Source organism: Mytilus trossulus, chromosome 2 (genome assembly GCF_036588685.1).
Source record: "Mytilus trossulus isolate FHL-02 chromosome 2, PNRI_Mtr1.1.1.hap1, whole genome shotgun sequence".
Classification (NCBI taxonomy): domain Eukaryota; kingdom Metazoa; phylum Mollusca; class Bivalvia; order Mytilida; family Mytilidae; genus Mytilus; species Mytilus trossulus.
In genome coordinates, this window is record NC_086374.1 from 94,895,955 (window position 1) to 94,916,591 (window position 20,637).

Here is a 20,637-nt window from a genome sequence, read left to right on the forward strand (position 1 = left end):
CCATTTCCTTCTAAACAAAAGTATGCAGAAGGATCATGGCAACCACCTGATAATATTGGTATACAATATCAATTGACATCCATATACCCACACAATAAAGCGATTAAATAAATAATAACAAGAGAATTTTTTTTTTATTCATTCCAAAACAAGATAATTATGTAAATAGTAATTCATGTGATAACTTTACTGTAAATGTACAATGAAATACGAATGTCGATTCCAAATATTTTTTTACGTAATAGTGCTTTGGCTTAAAATCCGCGGAGAAGATATTTATCTACCCAAAAACATTATTCTGACTCTGATTCTGTCAGTCTTTGCTTTTTCTCATACATGCCGCGTGTCTATTTTGTGAAGATGTAACTACCAATTTACAAAATGTTGGTTTGACTTCGCTGATGATTGAACATAAGAACTCTCAAACTCGACTGAAGCACTAGTTAATTAATCAATGTATGTGTTGAAGTGTTCCAATAATGATCTCTTTCGAAATCGTAAAATTATTGTTTCAGCATTAAACAACTGCATTGCATTATTATGGACATTGCCCCATTATATCAAGTTTCTGCGTTTACAATTTTATAAGGTTTATTCCTTTTCTGTAGGATAACCAAAATTAATATTACAATTAAACACTAATACCGTCGGAGATTTGTTTTACAGAGTATGTATATAAGAGGGAAAAAAAAGAAGTTACACCTACACAAATTTAATATTTGTTAATCCCTTACACTAATAATAAATAAGAGCATTGGTCATCACAATCATACAAGCTGTTAAAGTTACAATTTTCAATGCGTTGTACTTATATGAAGCAAGAGGTCTTGATGCATCGGATGTAGGTTTTGATATTCGGTCCGTAACTGATGATGTAGTCGACGACTCAGTTGTTTGAGTAGTTGATGTTCTATTATTAAATGTAGTTGTCGATTGAATTTTGTCTTGTGTCATTGTTGATGTATGAATTGAGGTTAATTCACTTCTTGTCGAATCCATCTCTCCATGTTGATAGCTTGTTGATACTTTACTTGCTGTAGAAATAACCAAATCGTCAGATGTGAGAGATGTGTTATCCATTGTAATAGAAGCATTAGATATAGATGATTGTTCTTCAGTGGAAACCTTAATTGTTGTGGATGATTGTTCGACAGTCGAATCTTTAATTGTTGTGGCTGGTTGTTCTACAGTCGAATCCTTAATTGTAGTAGCTTGTTCTGTAGTTATTGTTTGAGGTTCTGTATAAGTTGTTTGACCAGTAAGTGTATTTCGGTTAGAGGTTGTGTATTCTAATGTGGATACCATTGATGACGAAGATGAAGGTGTCACTAGTAAATCAAAAGAAATAAAATATATTTTCAATTATTGTTTCACAATAAGATTTAACAATATTATCGGAACTTATACATACAATATTTATTTCATCAATCATGTTTCCTTGAAATGGATTTTTATTTTTTTACTGTGTCATTTGGTCTCGTGTGAAGAGTTGCTTTTTTACGTCTATACCACATCTCCTTATTTCTATATTGCTAAAACATCATATACTGAAAACATATCCTCAGGAGGGCCTCGATATCCATATGGTCCAATTAGTTCATATGCACTGATAACTCACCTGACAACTCATGGGATGTGATTTCGAACGCTGTCGAGGTGTTCAACCCCGATCTTATGTAAAAGGAGTGGCTCTTTTTCTGCCAAATATCGAGCAGTGTATGTAAAGTGCGGATCCTAAAACATCATTTTTACTGTATATGCCATAAATGTCTAATGTAGAATGATAAATAAACAGACGAACTTTTTTTAATTTTTGAAGAAAATGAAGAAAATTAGTTAAAATGTATATGTTCAGAAATACATAATACTAATAAAACAAAGTAAGGGATGCGATCGGGGTTTTACCGCGCCTAAAGCCCTCCAGCTTTGTAATATATACCAACATAGGTGAATATTTATGACATTTCACGAACAGATCGTGCAGGTGCTTTATAACGAACAGGTAAGATGTTGTTTCAGTAAAAAATATTCATTTTAATACAATTAATAAAGTTGTATAACGTAGAATATGTTTTGTCATTCAGTTTCTTCATATTTAACTAAATTCCACTATGATGATTTCGTAATGCTAGTCATGTTTACTGTCGAATAATGACACTATTTTTTCATTTTCACTGTGGAGCGAATCATTAGTATTGTATATGCGGTGCATTTTCACTGTATAATTATTTATTTTTTTATCTATTACAGCTTATTTCTTTAAGCATGTAGAGCAAGACTTTAGTTGATCTGCTTGCTTTTCTTTTATTGGATAATCATTATGATAACATCCAATTTAATTCAAATATTAAAAATGCAGGTTAAACTATGCCTATTCATATTGTTTAAAAATGTCAATCTTATTTACAAAGTTTGTAAAAACAATTAAACAAACAAAGCAAGCAAGCAAGCCAACCAAAGTTGTTTTACATGCATTAGGAAATTAGCTGTTAAGCCTTAACTTAGCCGACATGCTCAAACAATAGATAAAGTAAGAGAAAGATTTGAAAAAATTTAACTTACGGAGGAAATTTTGGTTTTAAAACACTATAATAAATTCAATAGAAATAAGATTTATTTCAAATGTATTCCATTTAGTTTCTTATAAAGCGTATAGGGATCGTTATCCTTAATTTTTTTTATTCATTTCCATGACACTTCACCACTAAATACGTACATCTTGATATAGATTGAACCTTTGTTTTCCCGTTTAAAAGGTTTTACACTGGTGCCCTTTATAACTTGCTGTTCGGTGTGAGCCAAGACTCCATGTTGAGGACCGTATTTTGACGTATAATGGTCTACTTTTATAAATTGTGACTCGGATGGAGAGTTGTCATATTGTCACATACGACATCTATATATGGCTCAAAAACGAAACGAGACGGGATAAAAAGGGATAAAAAAATCCACGCTACTTTTTTAATATATCTATAATGGGCTTAATATGAGTCAGGATAGAGTAAAATAGTGGGTCGCATTTGGGTATAAGCGTGACGCCGGATTGCCGATTTTTTGCAAGCGTGACAGGTGAAAGTCAAATGATTGTGTCGTGAAAAACGAGAATTCTAATATGACGTTCTTCTTTAGCTTTAGGTACAAAGCCATGTTCTAATTTGAATAGAACATGGGCTGCACGTGATTGACGTCACAATTGAAATTGCAACGTCAGATACATTTTGAACAACGCCAGAGATTAAAATGGCCATTTTTGTTGGTGTTGCTCGCTAGGAAATTAAATAAAAACATTCTAAAAGTAAGTTTAAATGTTTCTCTTCATTTTATTATTGACAAACTGTTGATTTTTCTATTTTTTTGTTCATCAAATCAAAATGGCGACATTTCGAGTGTCTATTATAGGTCCGCTTCGAAGTACAAAAGTTCAAAATATTCCTATTAGAATCGAAATAATTCTATCATGCCATGCTCTATGCTCATTTTAACATGGGTAGGCATTATATTTGTAAACGCTCGGTATTAAGATATTAACAAATATAATGCCTACCCATGTTAAAATGAGCATAGAGCATGGCATGAAAGAATTATTTCTAAAAAGAAGTCTAGCGGGACACGGATAATTACAAAAAAAAATGATAACTGCATAGTATAAGCGGGATACGGGAATCTGACAAAACAATAAGCGGAATACTGGAATCTGCCAAAACAGTAAGCGGGATCCGGGATCAGAACCCCCCCCCCCCCCGCCAATGAGACCCCCAGAATAAGATATTTTTGTATATTCATCCTAATGTTACAGTCATGCCTTCAATAACAAATGTATCCGATGCATGCATTTTTTTTTATATTTTTGGTCCCTTTTTCAATTTTGTGGGGTCCAAATTTATAGACAAAAGTCCTTTAATATAGATATTTGGGACTTTGAGATTCGTTGACATGCTGAATCTAACCGTGTATCTAGTTTTGGGATTTTTTGCCTAGTTGCTGAAATAGTCCAAATTGAGTTCCAAAGGGTCTGAAATCAACAAAAATTAATTGTAGCATGCATTTCGTGTACAATAACCCAAATGTGTATGGTTTTACCTCTGCAGTAGTATCCATTCGAGGATCTAGAATTTTTCATTTTGAGAATCGCTTTTGTTACAAGTTTGAAAAGCTATATATATTTAATAAAGAATGAATGAGGAGTTTGTATTTCAATTTGAAAATACATGTATCGTAAATCCTAAAGTCATCAACTAAGTTTTTTCGTTTGTTGCAAGTGCATTTATCACATAATTCTACAATAAAAATTCCTCGCATCTTTGAAAATTCTACATTAATAATGACTGCACTAACAGTGATAATTCATCGCATCTATAGTTTAAATGGATCGCTTTCAATAATCGATATGCTATATTATGATGCTTTTATAACACTTATTTGAACTTTAATGCTATGTTTGTATATTATAAAGACATATCACAATGAAAATATGTTAAAACTTATCTTCAAATCACTTAACTTGATATTTTCAAAACATAAACAAGTACAGTTTTCCCATGATCCTTTATTCTACAATAGACATACCCGCATATAACAGTAAAAATGAACTAGCTGGATTCGCACTTTATATACACTGTCGAGGGTTAGTGTAAAGCACTTGTCTTTCCTCGATCACTAAAATTTGGTGGCTATAATAAATCCAGATGCAACAAAAGATGTCTTTAACACAAACAAATAAACAACAATTAGTCAATCTAAAGAAATATTTATATATTATTCTAGTATTCTCAACTCGATTTCCTTGCGATAACGCAATGCTCGTTTACTTTTTTTTAAAACTGTTCCTTAATAGATTGTTTGAAAATACAATTGTTAACATTTCCCTTAAATAAAGCCTATCATTAACCAACAGCAAATGGAATAAAATGCTTTTCTAACTACCTATATTGCATTGTACTTCAACATATGTCCATGTGCTATTTAATGAACAGATTATTCGGACTTTTTCAATTGGCATAATAACCATCTTTGCATTGAAGAGTAGCCGTTCGTCCATCAGTTCCTTCGACGGGTACCCAATATCCATTTGCTACCATTTGAGGTTTTCCACACTCTGGTACTGGTAAATAAACAATAATGCATCTACTTTTTGTTAACTTTTTTAGAGGATATTTCAATATATCATGAGAACCAAAAAAATATATAAATGATTGTGTGGTTTTGACAAATTTTGTAAGCAAGTCATATGATCGTATATTTATGAAGGCAGTAAAATAGGAAATGTCCAATGTACATGCCAAAAAAACCTAAATAATTCGAAATAAAACCGTCTTTTATTGAGTATCACTGCGATATATAACGGTTACATAATACAGACACTCCTCGGGAAAGATTGATTTAATTAAGGTATTGTGCAAAACAAATTCCAAATTTGGATTCAATATTTTTCTTGATGCACTGACATTTCACAAAATTGATGGAATTAAACATTATTTCAAATATTACAAAGATGTTAGTGTTTGTAATTCAATTGGAAGCAAAACACCGAATATTTCTGTCTCAGAAAGTATGCAGCCAATATGTGATACGGTATTTTTTTTACATTCATCCACCAAATTCAAGGTAGCTGTTAGTTTTGATCCTGAAGACATATGATGTAAATGGTCGTAAATGGCAAATCTTTAATAGTCTTTATCACAACTGTGTACGAGTATGAAAATGACACAAGCCATGCATGCATTTTCGTTTTATTTGTTAAATTGATAAATGAATTATGGGTGTTATTTATGAATAATTATATTAGAGAACATAGAAGTATAATGAACTGTTAATAACCAAAATGTAAACTATTGCTAGACTAGAAAACATTAAAAACGTGTCATTACTGTTTCAGTTGATGATGCTGAGGTAGAAGAGGTGGAAAAAGAGGAGTTTGAGGATGTAATAACTTACATGGCATACAAGTACCATTGAAGTCTGACCAGTTTCCAGAAGGCGTGCATGTTATCACTATGTCGACTTGGAAAAAGTTTCGGTTGCATAATAATCTTGCTGACGATCCCTCTGTGTATCCGTCCGCTACCCAAACTGCATCACTTACGTTTGATGGAAATCCGCATGTAGCAACTATAGAAATTCAACAAAGATAAAAATCCCTAGCTATGGTTATTTAGAGTTTGTTGACTTGAGTTTTAGATACTATTGCTAATTAAGAATAGCTACCCACAATGTTTTTATTTGGTATATTGTATTAACGTTTTAGTGATATTTTTAAACATTGCCATAGAGCAGGAGGTTTGGCTAGCCCTTCAACCAGCTTCAACTTGTTAATTTATTCTTAAAATTCTTATAAAAAATCAGTGATATGGCAGTTCTTAAATAGTTCGTTTCTATGTATGTTGGCGTTTGTTTTTGTTTTTATTGCCCTTCAGTGTTCCTATTGTCTTTTTTGTTTCTTATAGTTGATGTGTTTTCCCTTGTTTAAGTAAACAGCCATACGTTTTTTGATTGAGTTAAGTCTGCCAATTGGTATTTTATCGTATGTTTTTCTATGTTGCGATGTTATGCTATTGTTTCAGAAAAAGGGAGAAGGTTTGGGCCCATTAAAACGTTTAATCCCGCTGCAAATGTTTGCACCTGTCCTAAGTCAGGAATCTGATGTACAGTAGTTGTCGTTTGTTTATGTAATATATACGTGTTTCTCGTTTCTCGTTTTGTTTATATAGATTATACCGTTGGTTTTCCCGTTTGAATGGTTTTACACTAGTAATTTTGGGGCCCTTTATAGCTTGTTGTTCGGTGTGAGCCAAGGCCCCGTGTTGAAGGCCGTACTTTAACCTATAATGGTTTAATTTTTAAATTGTTATTTGGATGGAGAGTTGTCTCATTGGCACTCACACCACATCTTCCTATATCTATAGGACAATAATATTCCATCTTTCAAAATAATGTTTTCATGTAAAGCAAAATAGGTAACAACAACACAATGCGCTTTTCAATGGCAAGCCTCACCTGGAATAGTATAACTGGAAATTCTTGCAAATTCATCAGATACGTTTGCCGACATTTGGCCAAATCTACGATTTCCAGTCACGTAGTAATCATATATACAGTCTGGATTTGAATTACACAGTTGTGTTATTGTGGGATCAATACTAGCAGGTATTTCAAATGTAGGGATGAAGTTCAAATTCTGATATGACTCGTAAGTTCTGCCACCTGTGTAGGTGAATAATGATTCATTTTCTGCTGCTCTCCCTACAATTACATTTTTAAACAGCGTAATAATCATGTGTTATAAATTGTGCATGTTCTATTTTAATTGTCCAAGTCATGTATTAGATATTCAATAATGCTTATTTCTTCATAAAGTACTAACACTGCATGCCCTTTAGGTTTACACGAGGGCACCAGAACATAGAAAAAAAGCAACTCGTGACGTATACATGACGTTTAAATGCACATAACACTAACACGAAATATTTGTTTTTCTCGAGTACCTAGCTTCATATTTACATTCTAGAAATTACAAGCACGGGAGTTTGATTACATTTTATAGGTGAGAGGAAAAAGAAAATGCCTTTCGTCCTACAGAAAACCAGGGTGAATAAAACTGCTAAGGTTTAACATCATGAACGGGATATTTATCAAGAATTATGGAAGACCTTCAACTAAACTTGCCCAGTTTGCTCTTAACATAAAATCATCTACGACATTGTTTTACAGATAAACAATTTATTCGATACAATATAGTATAAATTCAAGCACAAGAGATAAATCAATTAATCTTACCACCTATACATTTCTATGAATATGATTGGTTTAAAGCGTCCGCATGGAGACCGTGTATATTTCATTTTAGGTTAGTGGGGCGATGGGGATGATAAATTTACACACGGTTAGTAGTGGTGTTACGTCCCTTTATATTCGATATTAAGTTAGAAGGGGACAGTGCTAATTGCATAAACAGTTAGTAGTGGTGTTACGTTCCTTTATGAATACAAAACGGTGCTGAGAACATACCTTAAAGGTTTCAACAGACGAGGAATTGTTGTTAAAGATTGAAATAAATTCATAAAACACATTTTTATTGTTGGCATTTGTTTTGTATGCTCAATGGAAGTAGTTTCTTAATTCTAACAGTATTGAAGTCTCATTTTGATAAGTAACTAATCTAAATTTCACTTGTTAATATAGTCGGTAAAATATATTCCTTAAAAAGTGTGCTAGTGACGTAATACGGTATATATGGGGTCAGTAAATTCCATATGGGTATTCGAGCTTCACTCTCATCCCATATGAAATTTACTGACCCCATATATACCGTATTAGGTCACTAGTACACTATGTAACTAATAGTAAAACAGTGTGTCTGTATTACAAATGATACTAAAACATCAGATCAGGAAATCGTCAGATCTAAATAGTTAAAGTGTTATTCTATTGTCTCTCGTTACATTTCTAACCTAGTTCGAATTTGCATGGTGGTTCGTGTTTGAAAATTAGGAAACAATTACTGTAAACCAGCTTATTTTCGCGAATACTTTATTTCGCGTTTAGCCCTTTCGAGTCCATATCGCGGCAATTCAATTTCACGATTTTCTAATTACCTTTATGTAGTTAAATAAGGAAAGATCGAAGTTTTACATATTCGCGACGATTTTAATTCGCGATATTTTTCTACTCCCGGAAGTCCCGATAATAAATCGCTTGAGAAAATAAGTTGTTTTACAGTACCTTCTTGGTGCATGCAGGTTTTTTGTTTTTGTTTGTAGTGTTTGTTATATCATTATATATATGCGCTCCATTGGTACATATTCAAATGTAGTTACGATTTTTAACATTTACTAGTACCCAAATTATCAAGACAAATCTACATAAACAATAAAATCAATCCAGACTATCTTTTCCAGAGGTGGAATAAATCTTAGTTTTATTCAAAAGAAAAATAAATCGTTGACACTAACGTACAACGAGATTAAATAAGAAGCAGTATCGAATACTTGTATCTTAAGTGATTCGCTTTAATCTATTTATTATCTATTTTTTTAAGTATATTTTATCTTCAGCTTATACTGCAAATAAAACATGGTCGCCTACTATTATTTATATAAAAGAAACCTTACATGATAATCCAAAGTTATTATGAATTTTGACCATTGAGGCATTGCCTTGTGTCAAATCATTGTCCTTGGAATGCAAATCATTTCCTATGTCTCCGTCGTTATCTCCAAACAGACCAGTTAGATTTCCTAAATATACAAATACAAATAAGAGGATACTTTTAGATCAAGAAATCTGATTTTGCTATGTTATTAGGAACTTACCTTTATAAATTTTCCTAAGAGATCAGTATTTTGGTGATTTTACTTTTTGCAATTGACTTGAAAGTTAATACTTAACGGCTGCATTGAATAAATTTGGATAGTATATGTGATTGCATACTCCGAAATGATAATAATGAAAAAATTAAAAGCTGGGCTTAGTCAAGCCTGTGCTTTACAATATACAAATACAGATCTTTTCCTGTAGTTCTAGCAGATATCAATGAATTTTAAATGAGCATTTTAAACGCGAAAAGCATCAATTGAAGATGCACATTTCATTCTAAACCATGAAAAATCTCTAATTGTTTACGTTATTCAAAGGAAAAAATCTTAAATTTTACAGAGATTATCAAGTATTCTTATATTACATTCTTATCACGTTTTGTAAGCCAAGCCATGTTCTAATTAGCCCAGATAAATTTTGACACATGCACACAAATTTACTGTTGATATTTTCGTTATTTTCATTGTATTTGTAATAAAAAAAAATATATCCAATTTGAAAGCTTACATCAACTTTTATTATAAATTTTATTTCAAAAAACATATAATTAGCCTGATTTAAGTTTTTAAACTTATTATATATGAAAATATAATGTACATATTATACGGGGAGAAACGGTAACAGGCAAACATTTTTTATATATTTTTGTACGCTTCGATCTATAAAAATACTGTAATTGTCCTACTAGCTAAGGCTCAATGTTAAATATCGACAAATGTAATGCCTACCCATGTTAAAATGAGCATAGAGCATGACATGAACGAACTATTTCTTAAATTGTGACTTTACCTGTTTGTCGGTCTGGTGATGTCATTATTACTAAATTAAGAAGGTTCATTGCACTGGTTGCCTTAATAGAGATGTCTTCTGTGTAGAAGGTAGCTATAACCGTCGGTGGATAGTCCGATGTTTTGACTATGGTTGATCCTGAACGAAAACAGAGATACATTGATTTCCAACCATCAAATATTATGTAGATATAAGTCTCAATACTTTAAATAAAATGGAGGAGTTAAGCATTTAATGCGCAAAAACATGTGTCCGAATTAAACCTCCGTCAGGTATGCTTGAAGAACACAACAAGAAGATAATTGAACAAAACGGTATTATACAAAATGGTTAAGCATTGCATAGCACAAATTCGCATTCTATACATGGAGGTCACGTGGCCGACAAAAACACGACTATGACTCAAATGAAGTTTGGAGGAATATTTCAATTTTTAAGCTGTTGTTTGTCTTTCCGTCATTTAAAAATGTTTGCGTCGGTAATGTCAGTTTGTATTCGAATTTTGAATTTGAATATCTCTTTGGTATCTTCCACTCCGCATCATCATTTAGAGCAATTAGATTTATTTTTGAACAGAGAAGCTTCGAAATTAAAGTTTTGATGACTTGATTTTCAATCAAAGCAATGACATATTATTACATAAATTATGTTTTGCGATATTATCAGAAAACTCATCAAATAATGTAATTCTAATTTGACACATGCGCACAAATTTAAAAGAACTATTTACCCTCCGCAGATATGACTGAAGCAGACATACTTTCCGAAGAATTAAAATCAACCAATTCTCCATTTACTAAAACATCAATTCCACGAATGGTGTTTGGTTGTACCTCAATAACATCAGCTGTTGGATAAGGTTGCGCCACAAATGAAGTTACAGAACTGGCTATATAATATAGAACAATATATAGATACTCGATATATATAGAGCGCTTAGTATGAATTATCTGCGCAATTAATTTCCTTATAGTTAAATAATGGCAACTGAAAATGATTAACTTAGCCTATGTTATAAACATATTCCTTTGTTTATTTGTTGCGTCTGAAGTAGTTTGTTTCAATAGTTCTGCTTTAAAGACAAGAATATATAAAAGATACTTGAAAGAACCGAAAGAAGACGTTACTAAGTTAAAAACAATTGTGTCCAATCAATTTTGTCATTTTTGAACAATAAAATATGTTAAAACTAATGTGTATCATCAAAGAGTATTTGTAACAGTATTTCACTGATTTCTAAACTGGAATATTTTTAGAAAGGGTAAAAACATAACAATAGTAAAATTTAAATGTTTATAAACATGTGGCTTTTTTGTCCTTTACTGCCATTCAATTATACCTCGAGTATTATTAAACTGTTCCATTCGCAGCTGCAAGGAAAAATTTCCATTTGAAAGTGCTGTAAATTCTCCAACTGGATTAAATGTATATGTTTGTCCATCGAATGTTACAAAGTGGGGATCACCGGATACTCTTGCTGCCAATGACAAACATAGGTATTCATTATTAATTATAAAATGATAATATCAAGAAATGAAAGGTTTTTGTTTGACAAAAAGACTTCCAATGTGAACAGAAGTTTTTGATCGTGTTATAATATGTCATTTTTCCAAATGTGTAGGTTTGTAGGTTAAACTATTTATTCTTTTAAAACAGTGATACATTTACAGTTTGGTATCAGTTAATTCTGAAAATCGGATAGCATACGAAATTCATGTTGGTGCATGGTCACACACTCCAAATAAGTTGTATAAAGAAAAGTGTCTCTTTTAATCAAAGTTTGGATTCATTGTCCGGGTTTTGCTTTAATTTCAGACTCAATTTGAACTACTATCGTTAATGTTAGATGGTTAATGAAGCTTACAGTCCTATTTTCAGATTCTAAGTTATTTATGTGTTGTGTTGTGTTTTGCCCGTGAATTTGTGTTTGTGATTACTTCTTTTTTATTGTTTTATAGATGGTTTCGATTGTAACCATGTTACCTCTACCTTTTTGTTCGTTTAAGACTGATCAAAACGTAGTAAATGGTGTTTTTTGTTTTATAAATTTGAAATAAAAGTGTGAAATCAGAATAAGATAAACAACAATACCTGGTCTTGGCGGAATGTAATTCATGCATGAATTCGGTGGTCTCCTGTCGAAAAATAATGAACATTGCTTTCGTGCTGTGTCCATTTCGTCAGGTTTGAAATCTTGGAAAGGGAACATACAACAATGCATGTATGGTACCACGTCAAAAACAAAATTAGAAAGAAAAGGCACATTTGCGTCGTTGCTCCCTTGAAAGTGATATCTGTTGACATATCCACTGCCATCTGTTGAATCTCCATTCGGATTCATCAATACACCGGACTTATCATAGCAACACTGATGGTCATATCCAGATGACCTGTTTCAAGGTTATAAAGTATAATTTGTTTGATAATGAGACAGATTAATTTGGTATAAATGTAGATATATGTAGATATAAAAAAATAAAATCTTTAAAGGTAAACAAGAAATATCTGTTGGTCCCTATGTTTTGTACACAACTTTATTAAACTTGAAGAAGGCGATGCTTAATTGTCTGCAGGGTGTCACATATGATGTCCCTCTGATTTGACTAAGTGAAATTCTTGTAAACTACTCTCATGGTCATCTTGATAGGTAAACACTCTTTGTATTTACCAGTAATGAATTATTAACTTCAATATGTTCAATAATCAGCATTCAGAAAAACAAAACAAAATTTCTGACCGACACCTCTTTGAATATTTATTTCTTATTTTATATATATGGTTTATCTTCAAGATATTATAATTCTTGCAGTGAAAAAAGTAATTTCTTGAATATTCTTTTAACAAATATTGCATATTTGAAAATTTAAAATAAAATAAAACCATTGCGTTTCAAAATTTTCATATATACGATAAGATTATATGCATTTATAAACATTCAATTCTTACTTACGATGGTATATTCAGACGATAACAAACTTTAGCATTTGGTTGAAACTGACAAACAAATTCGAATTCAGATCCCTCTATTTTATAGCACTGTGGATCGACACTAAATCTTGCTGAATCAATGTTAGCCACTTCAAGAGTACAAGGACATGGATTGACGTCTTTACTGGTAATTGTTTGTTGGTTTAAATCCATACTCCACCATTCATTACAACTTGTATTACTATGTTGACGGTTAACATTAACAGTAAACATGTCTGACCAATAGTATGGACTATCAAAAACAAATAATCAAAAAGGTTTAACATGTATATGTTATATACCGGTACCAAGTCAGGAATATGTCAGGTTTTTTTTATGTGTTTGAGATTTTGCAATTCGAGACTTTCAGTTCCAATATTCCTTTGAGTTCGATATTTTTGTTATTTGATTTTTCAGTAATTTCTACTGGTCGAGTGCTCGTTTGATGGATTTAACCACATTCAAATGTATATGTTTTGTCGAATTGCTTCTAACGTTGCATCGTATTTACGCATCCATGGATTTTATTAGGTTGATGTTTGAAGATTTATGATTAAGGTAATCCAGATAAGCGCGTGGGATGCACGACATATCAAAATATCTTGAGAAAAAAACAATATCTTGAGAAAAAACAATATCTTGAGAAAACACAATATCTTGAGAAAAACCAGACTAAGAGTCAATAAATGTACAGCAGACAATAAGAGATGAACAACGTTGCAAGGTTTTTACTTAAATTAATAGCAAAAGATATTATTATAATAATAAAACATGAATTTCCTTTAGATAACTAATTACGAGAAGTAAAACATCAGAGACCGAATAATCGTTCCAATTGTCTACAGAAAAGTCTTTTCATCTCCTACTTGACTTAAATACTAAAGCTTGGGTCAATTTTGTTTGTGATCGTATTTGTTTATGTTTTTAATAAAAGCATGTTTTCGTTTGTTTTATGTGTGTGTTTTTTTATATATTAGTTTATGTATTATCCTTCTGATTGTATATCTAATTATCTTTATAACGCGGTAGCTTCGATATTCTATTTAATCAGTTATTTTTATATTAGTTTATGTATTATCCTTCTGATTGTATATTCTATTATCTTTAAAACGTGGTAGCTTCGATATTCTATTTAATCAGTTATTTTTATATTAGTTTATGTATTATCCTTCTGATTGTATATTTTATTATCTTTAAAACGTGGTAGCTTCGATATTCTATTTAATCAGTTATCTTGTAAGCAATCAACAGATGTACACTTTACGCATCATTATTGACAGTCAAATTACACAAATGAGGGTGTTAGACTGTTGGTAGCCATATTTAACCGAGCTACTTACCTTTTAGGATTGTTTGTTGACAATTTGATTATTCCTACGTCTTTTGAAAAATGTAGATTGAACGTAAACCTCCCATTGGCAAACACTGCCGAGTTTACTGTAGATATCTTAGAATGATAAGCCAATACAGGATATATTAGGTTTTCTTTCTACAAAAAAAAAGTAAAATCACAAAAATACTGAAATTCAAAACGTAAAGACCCTAATCAAATCGCAAAATCAAAACTCAAATACATCAAACGAATTCCTGACTTGGTACAAGCATTTTATAATGTAGAAAATGGTGGATTGAGCCTGGTTTTATAGCTAGCTAAACCTCTCACTTGTATGACAGTCGCATCAAATTCTATACAGTTTAACTAAATAATTACATTCATAGAAAAATCTCAATAGGAATTAAAGAACAAAACTAAATGAATAGCTGTATGATAAGATTTGATATATCGCGTTAACAATAGAATGTATACAAAGCAACATATCCCCAGAACGATACTGATGAAAGTCATTGAAATATGAAATTCAATCAGCAACATTTAGCCCTCAATAATCTTAAAATTATATTCATATGAAACAAGTTTAAGACATCAAGTCAATGCAATCTTAATAATCGTTGTCGTTTTTTTTTAAACAAACGGTTGGGTTTTTTATTTCATTTTTATAAACGTGTAATACCATTAGCAATTAAAAATATCTGTAAATGTGTACATCTTACCATAATAGTATATAGATGTAGACTGATCTCTTCGTTGCTAGGGAAATTTAAAACTGTTGGATTCCAATGGACCCTAACTTGATCATTGTTCTTCCATTGCTTAGGTTCCCTTTTCAAAACTTGTTTTGCTATAGCAGGATTAACTGAAATTAAAAATAACAGAAATAGGCGGCCTTTCATTATATAAAAAAAAGTATATCTAATTCTTTTACAGTTTATTTGTATTCTTTAGTTGTTTGCATAAACACTTTCTTATAGAGCCAAATAAAATGATTTGTTTTCGTTATCATACACGTTGAACCCTTAAATTTTAGAATAATCTAAATTGGAAATATATGTACATCTCGTAAAATTTTTGATGCCTGCTTTATTTTATTCTGATATCTTTGAATGGCGTGTGAGTACTATTCTCACAAATGTATAAATACTTATCAAACAAATATGTTGAAATAATGAGGCAATTGTTTCCTCGTGTGCCTGACTGTACCAATTGTGTCAATTTAACGTACAGCATTATTTAAAAGTTGTTTTCTGTAATGAAGATTTAAATAATAAGTAAGCTATTTTAGATATGCGTACCTATAGTCAACGTTCCTGGAAATTTGGTTACTGTCTGAGAGAGCTGTACATGTAATGACACTCTATATTTTCCAATTTTGGTAACCATAGGCGAAATACAAGATATACTGATATCCGTCAACAAATTACAAGAAACTACATTGTAATCTGACATGAACAATTTGATATTTTTGGTCATGTTGAAGCAAGGTCCAGAAATAATTAGTCTCGTTCCACCAAACATTAAAGCTTCTCGAGGAGTTATTGTCAATGTACCTAAAATATAACCAAAAAACTCTTCATAATCATTTCAAAATTCTTAGCTTTTTATATATAAGACAGATTTGCAGTTGTTGCATTACATAAAAATTTATGTTGTGCTTTTGCGAATTAAAATTTCCTGGTTTAAACCACCATTTCTTTGGGAAATGCCTGCGCAAAGCCAAGAATGTGGCAGTTGTTTTTTATTCGTTCTATTGAACCATAGAGTGGAGCGTTTTCAGGTTAAATGAACTTCATCTTTTTATGAATTTGTGTTGGAGTTTCGGTACTTTTGTTAAAATGAAAACTCATCTACCAACAAGATAGTCTTTTAAAAGAAAAAAATCTATGTCATAACTATGTGAAATAGGAAATTTTATGATTTTAAGACAATTAAAGCTCGTTTTTTGCCGATGTAAAACAAAAATCACATACTTTGAAAGAATTCAAGCACTTTAGCACAAACAAAATGAAAGAGATAAGTGCACTATGTTTCCGATTTTCTGGTAAAGTTCAACTTGCCAAACTTCCATGCCTAATTTTACTAAAATCTTTGACATAGCCCATTTGTGTTCTTTGACCTTAACTAGTCTTTTCTTTTTCTCTAATCGAGTCCACTGAAGGTGTAAATAACAAGAAATCTATTCTAATGTGTTCTTTTTTTCGTTCTTATATTTTCTATAACATATAAAACCTGATATTTTAGATATCATTTTCATACCATTAACATTGCATCCTCCTTGTTCTATTGTCGTTGAATCGACACGGAATATATATTTTCCTGGGATATTTACGTTTGACATCTGTGGTATGTTAATAATATCTGCTGTTCTAGAAGCATTTACTGCAAAGAAGTTGATACCATCCCCTGCATCAAACCCTACCTGTAAATAAAATTAACATAGATACCATCCCCTACATCAAACCCTACTTGTAAATGAAATTACCAGATATATCCGGTTGAATTTTTTAAATGCAATTAAATTTCTGAAAATAGTTTAACTTCCGTCATTTCGAGGCCTTTTGTAGCTGACTATGCGGAATGTGCTTTACTGGTTGTTGAAGGCCACACGGTTACCTATAGTTGTTACTTTCTGTGTCATTTGGTCCTTTTAACAAATTGTCTAATTGAAAATCAAATCACATCTTCTTTTTTTAATTCTTTAACATAATATCAAAAAACCTTTAAAAAAATATTTGAATTGATTTTACATTAAATCTTCAGGTGTTAAAATGGTGTATTTTAAGTAGACTGGATGATCAACTATATTGATTGATATGATTTGGTTGTAATTAGTTTCAGGGTTCAAATTAAAGGTCTTATAAGAATAATAATACTGATTGATTGTTGTTTTCTATAGTCTAGTGTCAAATAGTTCATGGATATCTTGATCGAGAATGAAGTAACAAATGAAACAAGTGTAGGTTCTAAAATGTAGATATACTGGAATGGCTGGTTGGACAATTTGGACTGCTTCTTAGATATGCAAAAAGTAAAATCACAAAAATACTAACTTAGAGGAAAATCAATTCGGAAAGTCCATAATCACATGGCAAAATCAAATAACAAAACGCATCAAAAAGGAATGGACAAGAACTGTCATATTCCTGACTTGATATGGACAGAAAAATAGATATGGACAGAAGAAAAATAGATATGGACAGAAAAATAGATATGGACAGAAAAATGTCACCTACAGATCCCTCAGAGAGTTGGAAAGGTTTTTAGTAACATAGAAAGTACTAAAACCGCTGATATCAGGATTCTCGATTTAAAAAGCCTCCAAATTCGACCGGATATAAGATTATATCCAGATATAGAAGCTTAACAAAAGAGCTCAATTACACACACTTTGTTGTTAAATGAAGGGAATCCCGGTCTCATGTTGATAACGTACTATCAAGTTTTGTGAAATTAAGATAAACTACAAAATATTAATACCTATACCATTATGCGATGCTTTTATATATTCTGATTTTAAAATCATATATTTACAGCTAATTACCTGTGCCGGGGTACCTCCAAGCCCAGTTGAACTGCTTCCTCCACTTGCCGCGCCTGTTGTCCATTCAATTCTATCATATAGGAACATAGCGAATGAATGTCTGCCGTTTGTGATCAATACACATTGGAATGTATTTTTCTGAAAGTATAAAGATTGATTATGCTACAAAGTATATCAATTCTTATATGCAAAATATATCGCACATTTTTATCGAATATTGCGATAAAATTATATCTACTCATATTGAATGTTCAAAATGGAAAAAATATTCATGAATAGTATTTCGGCTGAAACAAATGGTTTCTTACAAATATTATGCCGTTCACTTTATAACAAAGTTTCCATCATAATGCCGTTAGGCAGCAGAGTTGTTGATAGCATCGTCTCCTTATTTATCATCACATATATAACATATATAATGCATAACAAGATGACCCAAAACAACTAAAGGGAATTCCATTACAGTGATGATTACGTGTGTATTAAAACTTAAAATTATTAAACAGTTTTTGTTATGCATCTCGTCAAATCCAAAATCCAAAATATTATATATATCATGTGTGTTCATTTTTCGTCGCTATATTTTATTATTATTTAGTACATTGAACACTTGACGACTTGCTTTACCTTCTGTTTACCAATAGAGTCGGCATTATAAAATGCTACTTCTTTCCATGTACCGATAAACATCCATGATGCTTTAAAATTATATTGTTGTGGAAATATCCTTTGTATTTCTTCAGATGCTTTTTGTAATAACGTAGAATTTGTTGTTTCCCGATACCATATGATACCTCCATTTCTTGTATCTATGTCATCCCAATATGGCGCTACCAATCTTCGGTTACTGCCTAAAGGGAATGGAGTCGGTGTAAAAGTACTCATTGGTCCAAGAAAGGAAATTACTCCATTGGTATTAACCTGCAATTAAAAGATACCACGTACTATTTATAAATATGAAGAAAAAAATTAACATCCGTTTATCTTTTTTGTCATTTTTATTTTTTCGTCTCGTTTATTTTCATGATCCTTCTTTTGTTGTAAATTTATCATTTGTATTGCTCAGAATATTTCACCATAAAGTAACGACTAACCAGTGGCTATGCAGTCACTGTAACTGTCCATTTTTGCCATGCAATGATGGAAAGGAATCAGTTAGTTGCTTTAGTATCAATGGAAAATTTTAATTTAGTTTATAACTTGGTTTGGTTCATTTTTCAAAGACCAAATTTTCTGTGAAGCTATCGCGACTCTGCTGATTCTATTAAAAGAAGGCAAAACAAACAAGTTGAAACACTTTTTAAACAAAGTATGGATTCTGAGTAGTGGTAGTGTTGAATGATTGAAGCACGACTGATAAATCCCTGATGCACACAAAACCGAGATTCTGATTAATAGCGGTGAATAAAGCAAGCACGATTGCTAAATGCCTAGATCAACACAAAACAGGCGAGCAGTCTGACATTCTGCATAATTTTCGAGCACACGTATGCATGTAATCAAAAACTTATATATATATGTCACTTTGAAATTCATTTTCTAAATAATAAATAAACTTACAATAAGAGAATCATGCTGGTGATTGAAAAATGGAAACAGACTGCTAACTGATATTGGAGATGTTGATCCATCGTCGTTTGTTGGAGCTCTCGTATCGCCATTTTCGGAGCCGAAAGAATAAAAATCAGCTGCGGATATACCATAAGTATTATCCAATGAAAAAAGAAAAAGCAAAACAATGATAAATATTTTCATTTTGCATACAACGTTCCTGTATGCCAACTCTGCTTCAGTGAAGTGATAGTTAAATGAGTGGGATGGTTTTCCGGTTGTTGTTTTTGGCGTATTGTATTTTGCTTCTTTTTTTTACGTTGTTATCATTATAGTTATAAAGTGATCAACAACTTAACATAACATGTTTTTTTTATACGTAACTTTTTGTTTTGATACGTAACTTTTTGTTTTGGTACATAAATTTACTTTTGTTTTTTCCTCGAATACTTTTTATTCTTCTTGGAAATGCATATATTTATAGACTTCAGTATTTTAAGCTCTATTGGCATTATAATGAACCGTTTTATTATATTAAAAAGAACTACATTATTAGAAAACTTCTTTTAACTATTCAAATGTATAAACATTCATTTTGATGTAAAGAAAATTATCATAAAACAGTGATGGTAGTTAACCGCAAGGAAATCAGTATATCAATCTGCAGATATCTTTCCGGCAAGGATATTGTTCATATAAAATAAATAATTTCGAATTCTTTGGGGCGAAAGGCTTTTGTTAAAATTTACCTTTTTTTCGATGCAAAAGTTAACGAAATAGACGAACTGTCAACTTAACTGAAGTTTGCACTTCGACATTTACATACCAGGATTTCGCGAAAACATGCATGCATGGCATTTTAATTTACAAATTCACAAACGGAAGATTCCAGTCTTACAACATGCAGTGTTTTTACATTAAACTGGTGTACATTGTTGAAAACAATTGTGACGGCAAATACTTTCTTGCATAAAAAACAAATGATCAAGTGACCACATCGTATTAATCATTATTGCGTACTTCCAGGTATCACATCCTGTCGTCTGGTTTAAACAGGACAACTGACAATTTTGATAACGCATGTACATGTACATATTTCCGCTATGTTTTATTGAATTGAATCATTTGAAGGTCAAGTATG

At 31.5% G+C, this 20,637-nt stretch overlaps 1 protein-coding gene across 1 annotated transcript; it reads right to left on the reverse strand.

Annotated features, from left to right (window-relative positions):
- Positions 1-115: 115 nt before the first annotated feature.
- Positions 116-19,763, reverse strand: LOC134708414 (protein mesh-like). The gene is made up of 17 exons (XM_063568919.1): positions 19,506-19,763; positions 18,573-18,866; positions 17,946-18,083; positions 16,661-16,823; positions 15,700-15,954; positions 15,121-15,263; positions 14,409-14,557; positions 13,052-13,321; positions 12,193-12,491; positions 11,441-11,578; positions 10,832-10,990; positions 10,102-10,239; positions 9,108-9,233; positions 6,994-7,239; positions 5,935-6,108; positions 4,924-5,101; positions 116-1,328 (listed from the first exon to the last, which is right to left on the reverse strand). The coding sequence occupies exons 1-16, from the start codon at positions 19,698-19,700 to the stop codon at positions 4,989-4,991; spliced, it is 3,000 nt and encodes a 999-aa protein (XP_063424989.1). The 5' UTR covers positions 19,701-19,763; the 3' UTR covers positions 116-1,328; positions 4,924-4,988.
- Between the last annotated feature and the right edge of the window lie 874 nt (positions 19,764-20,637).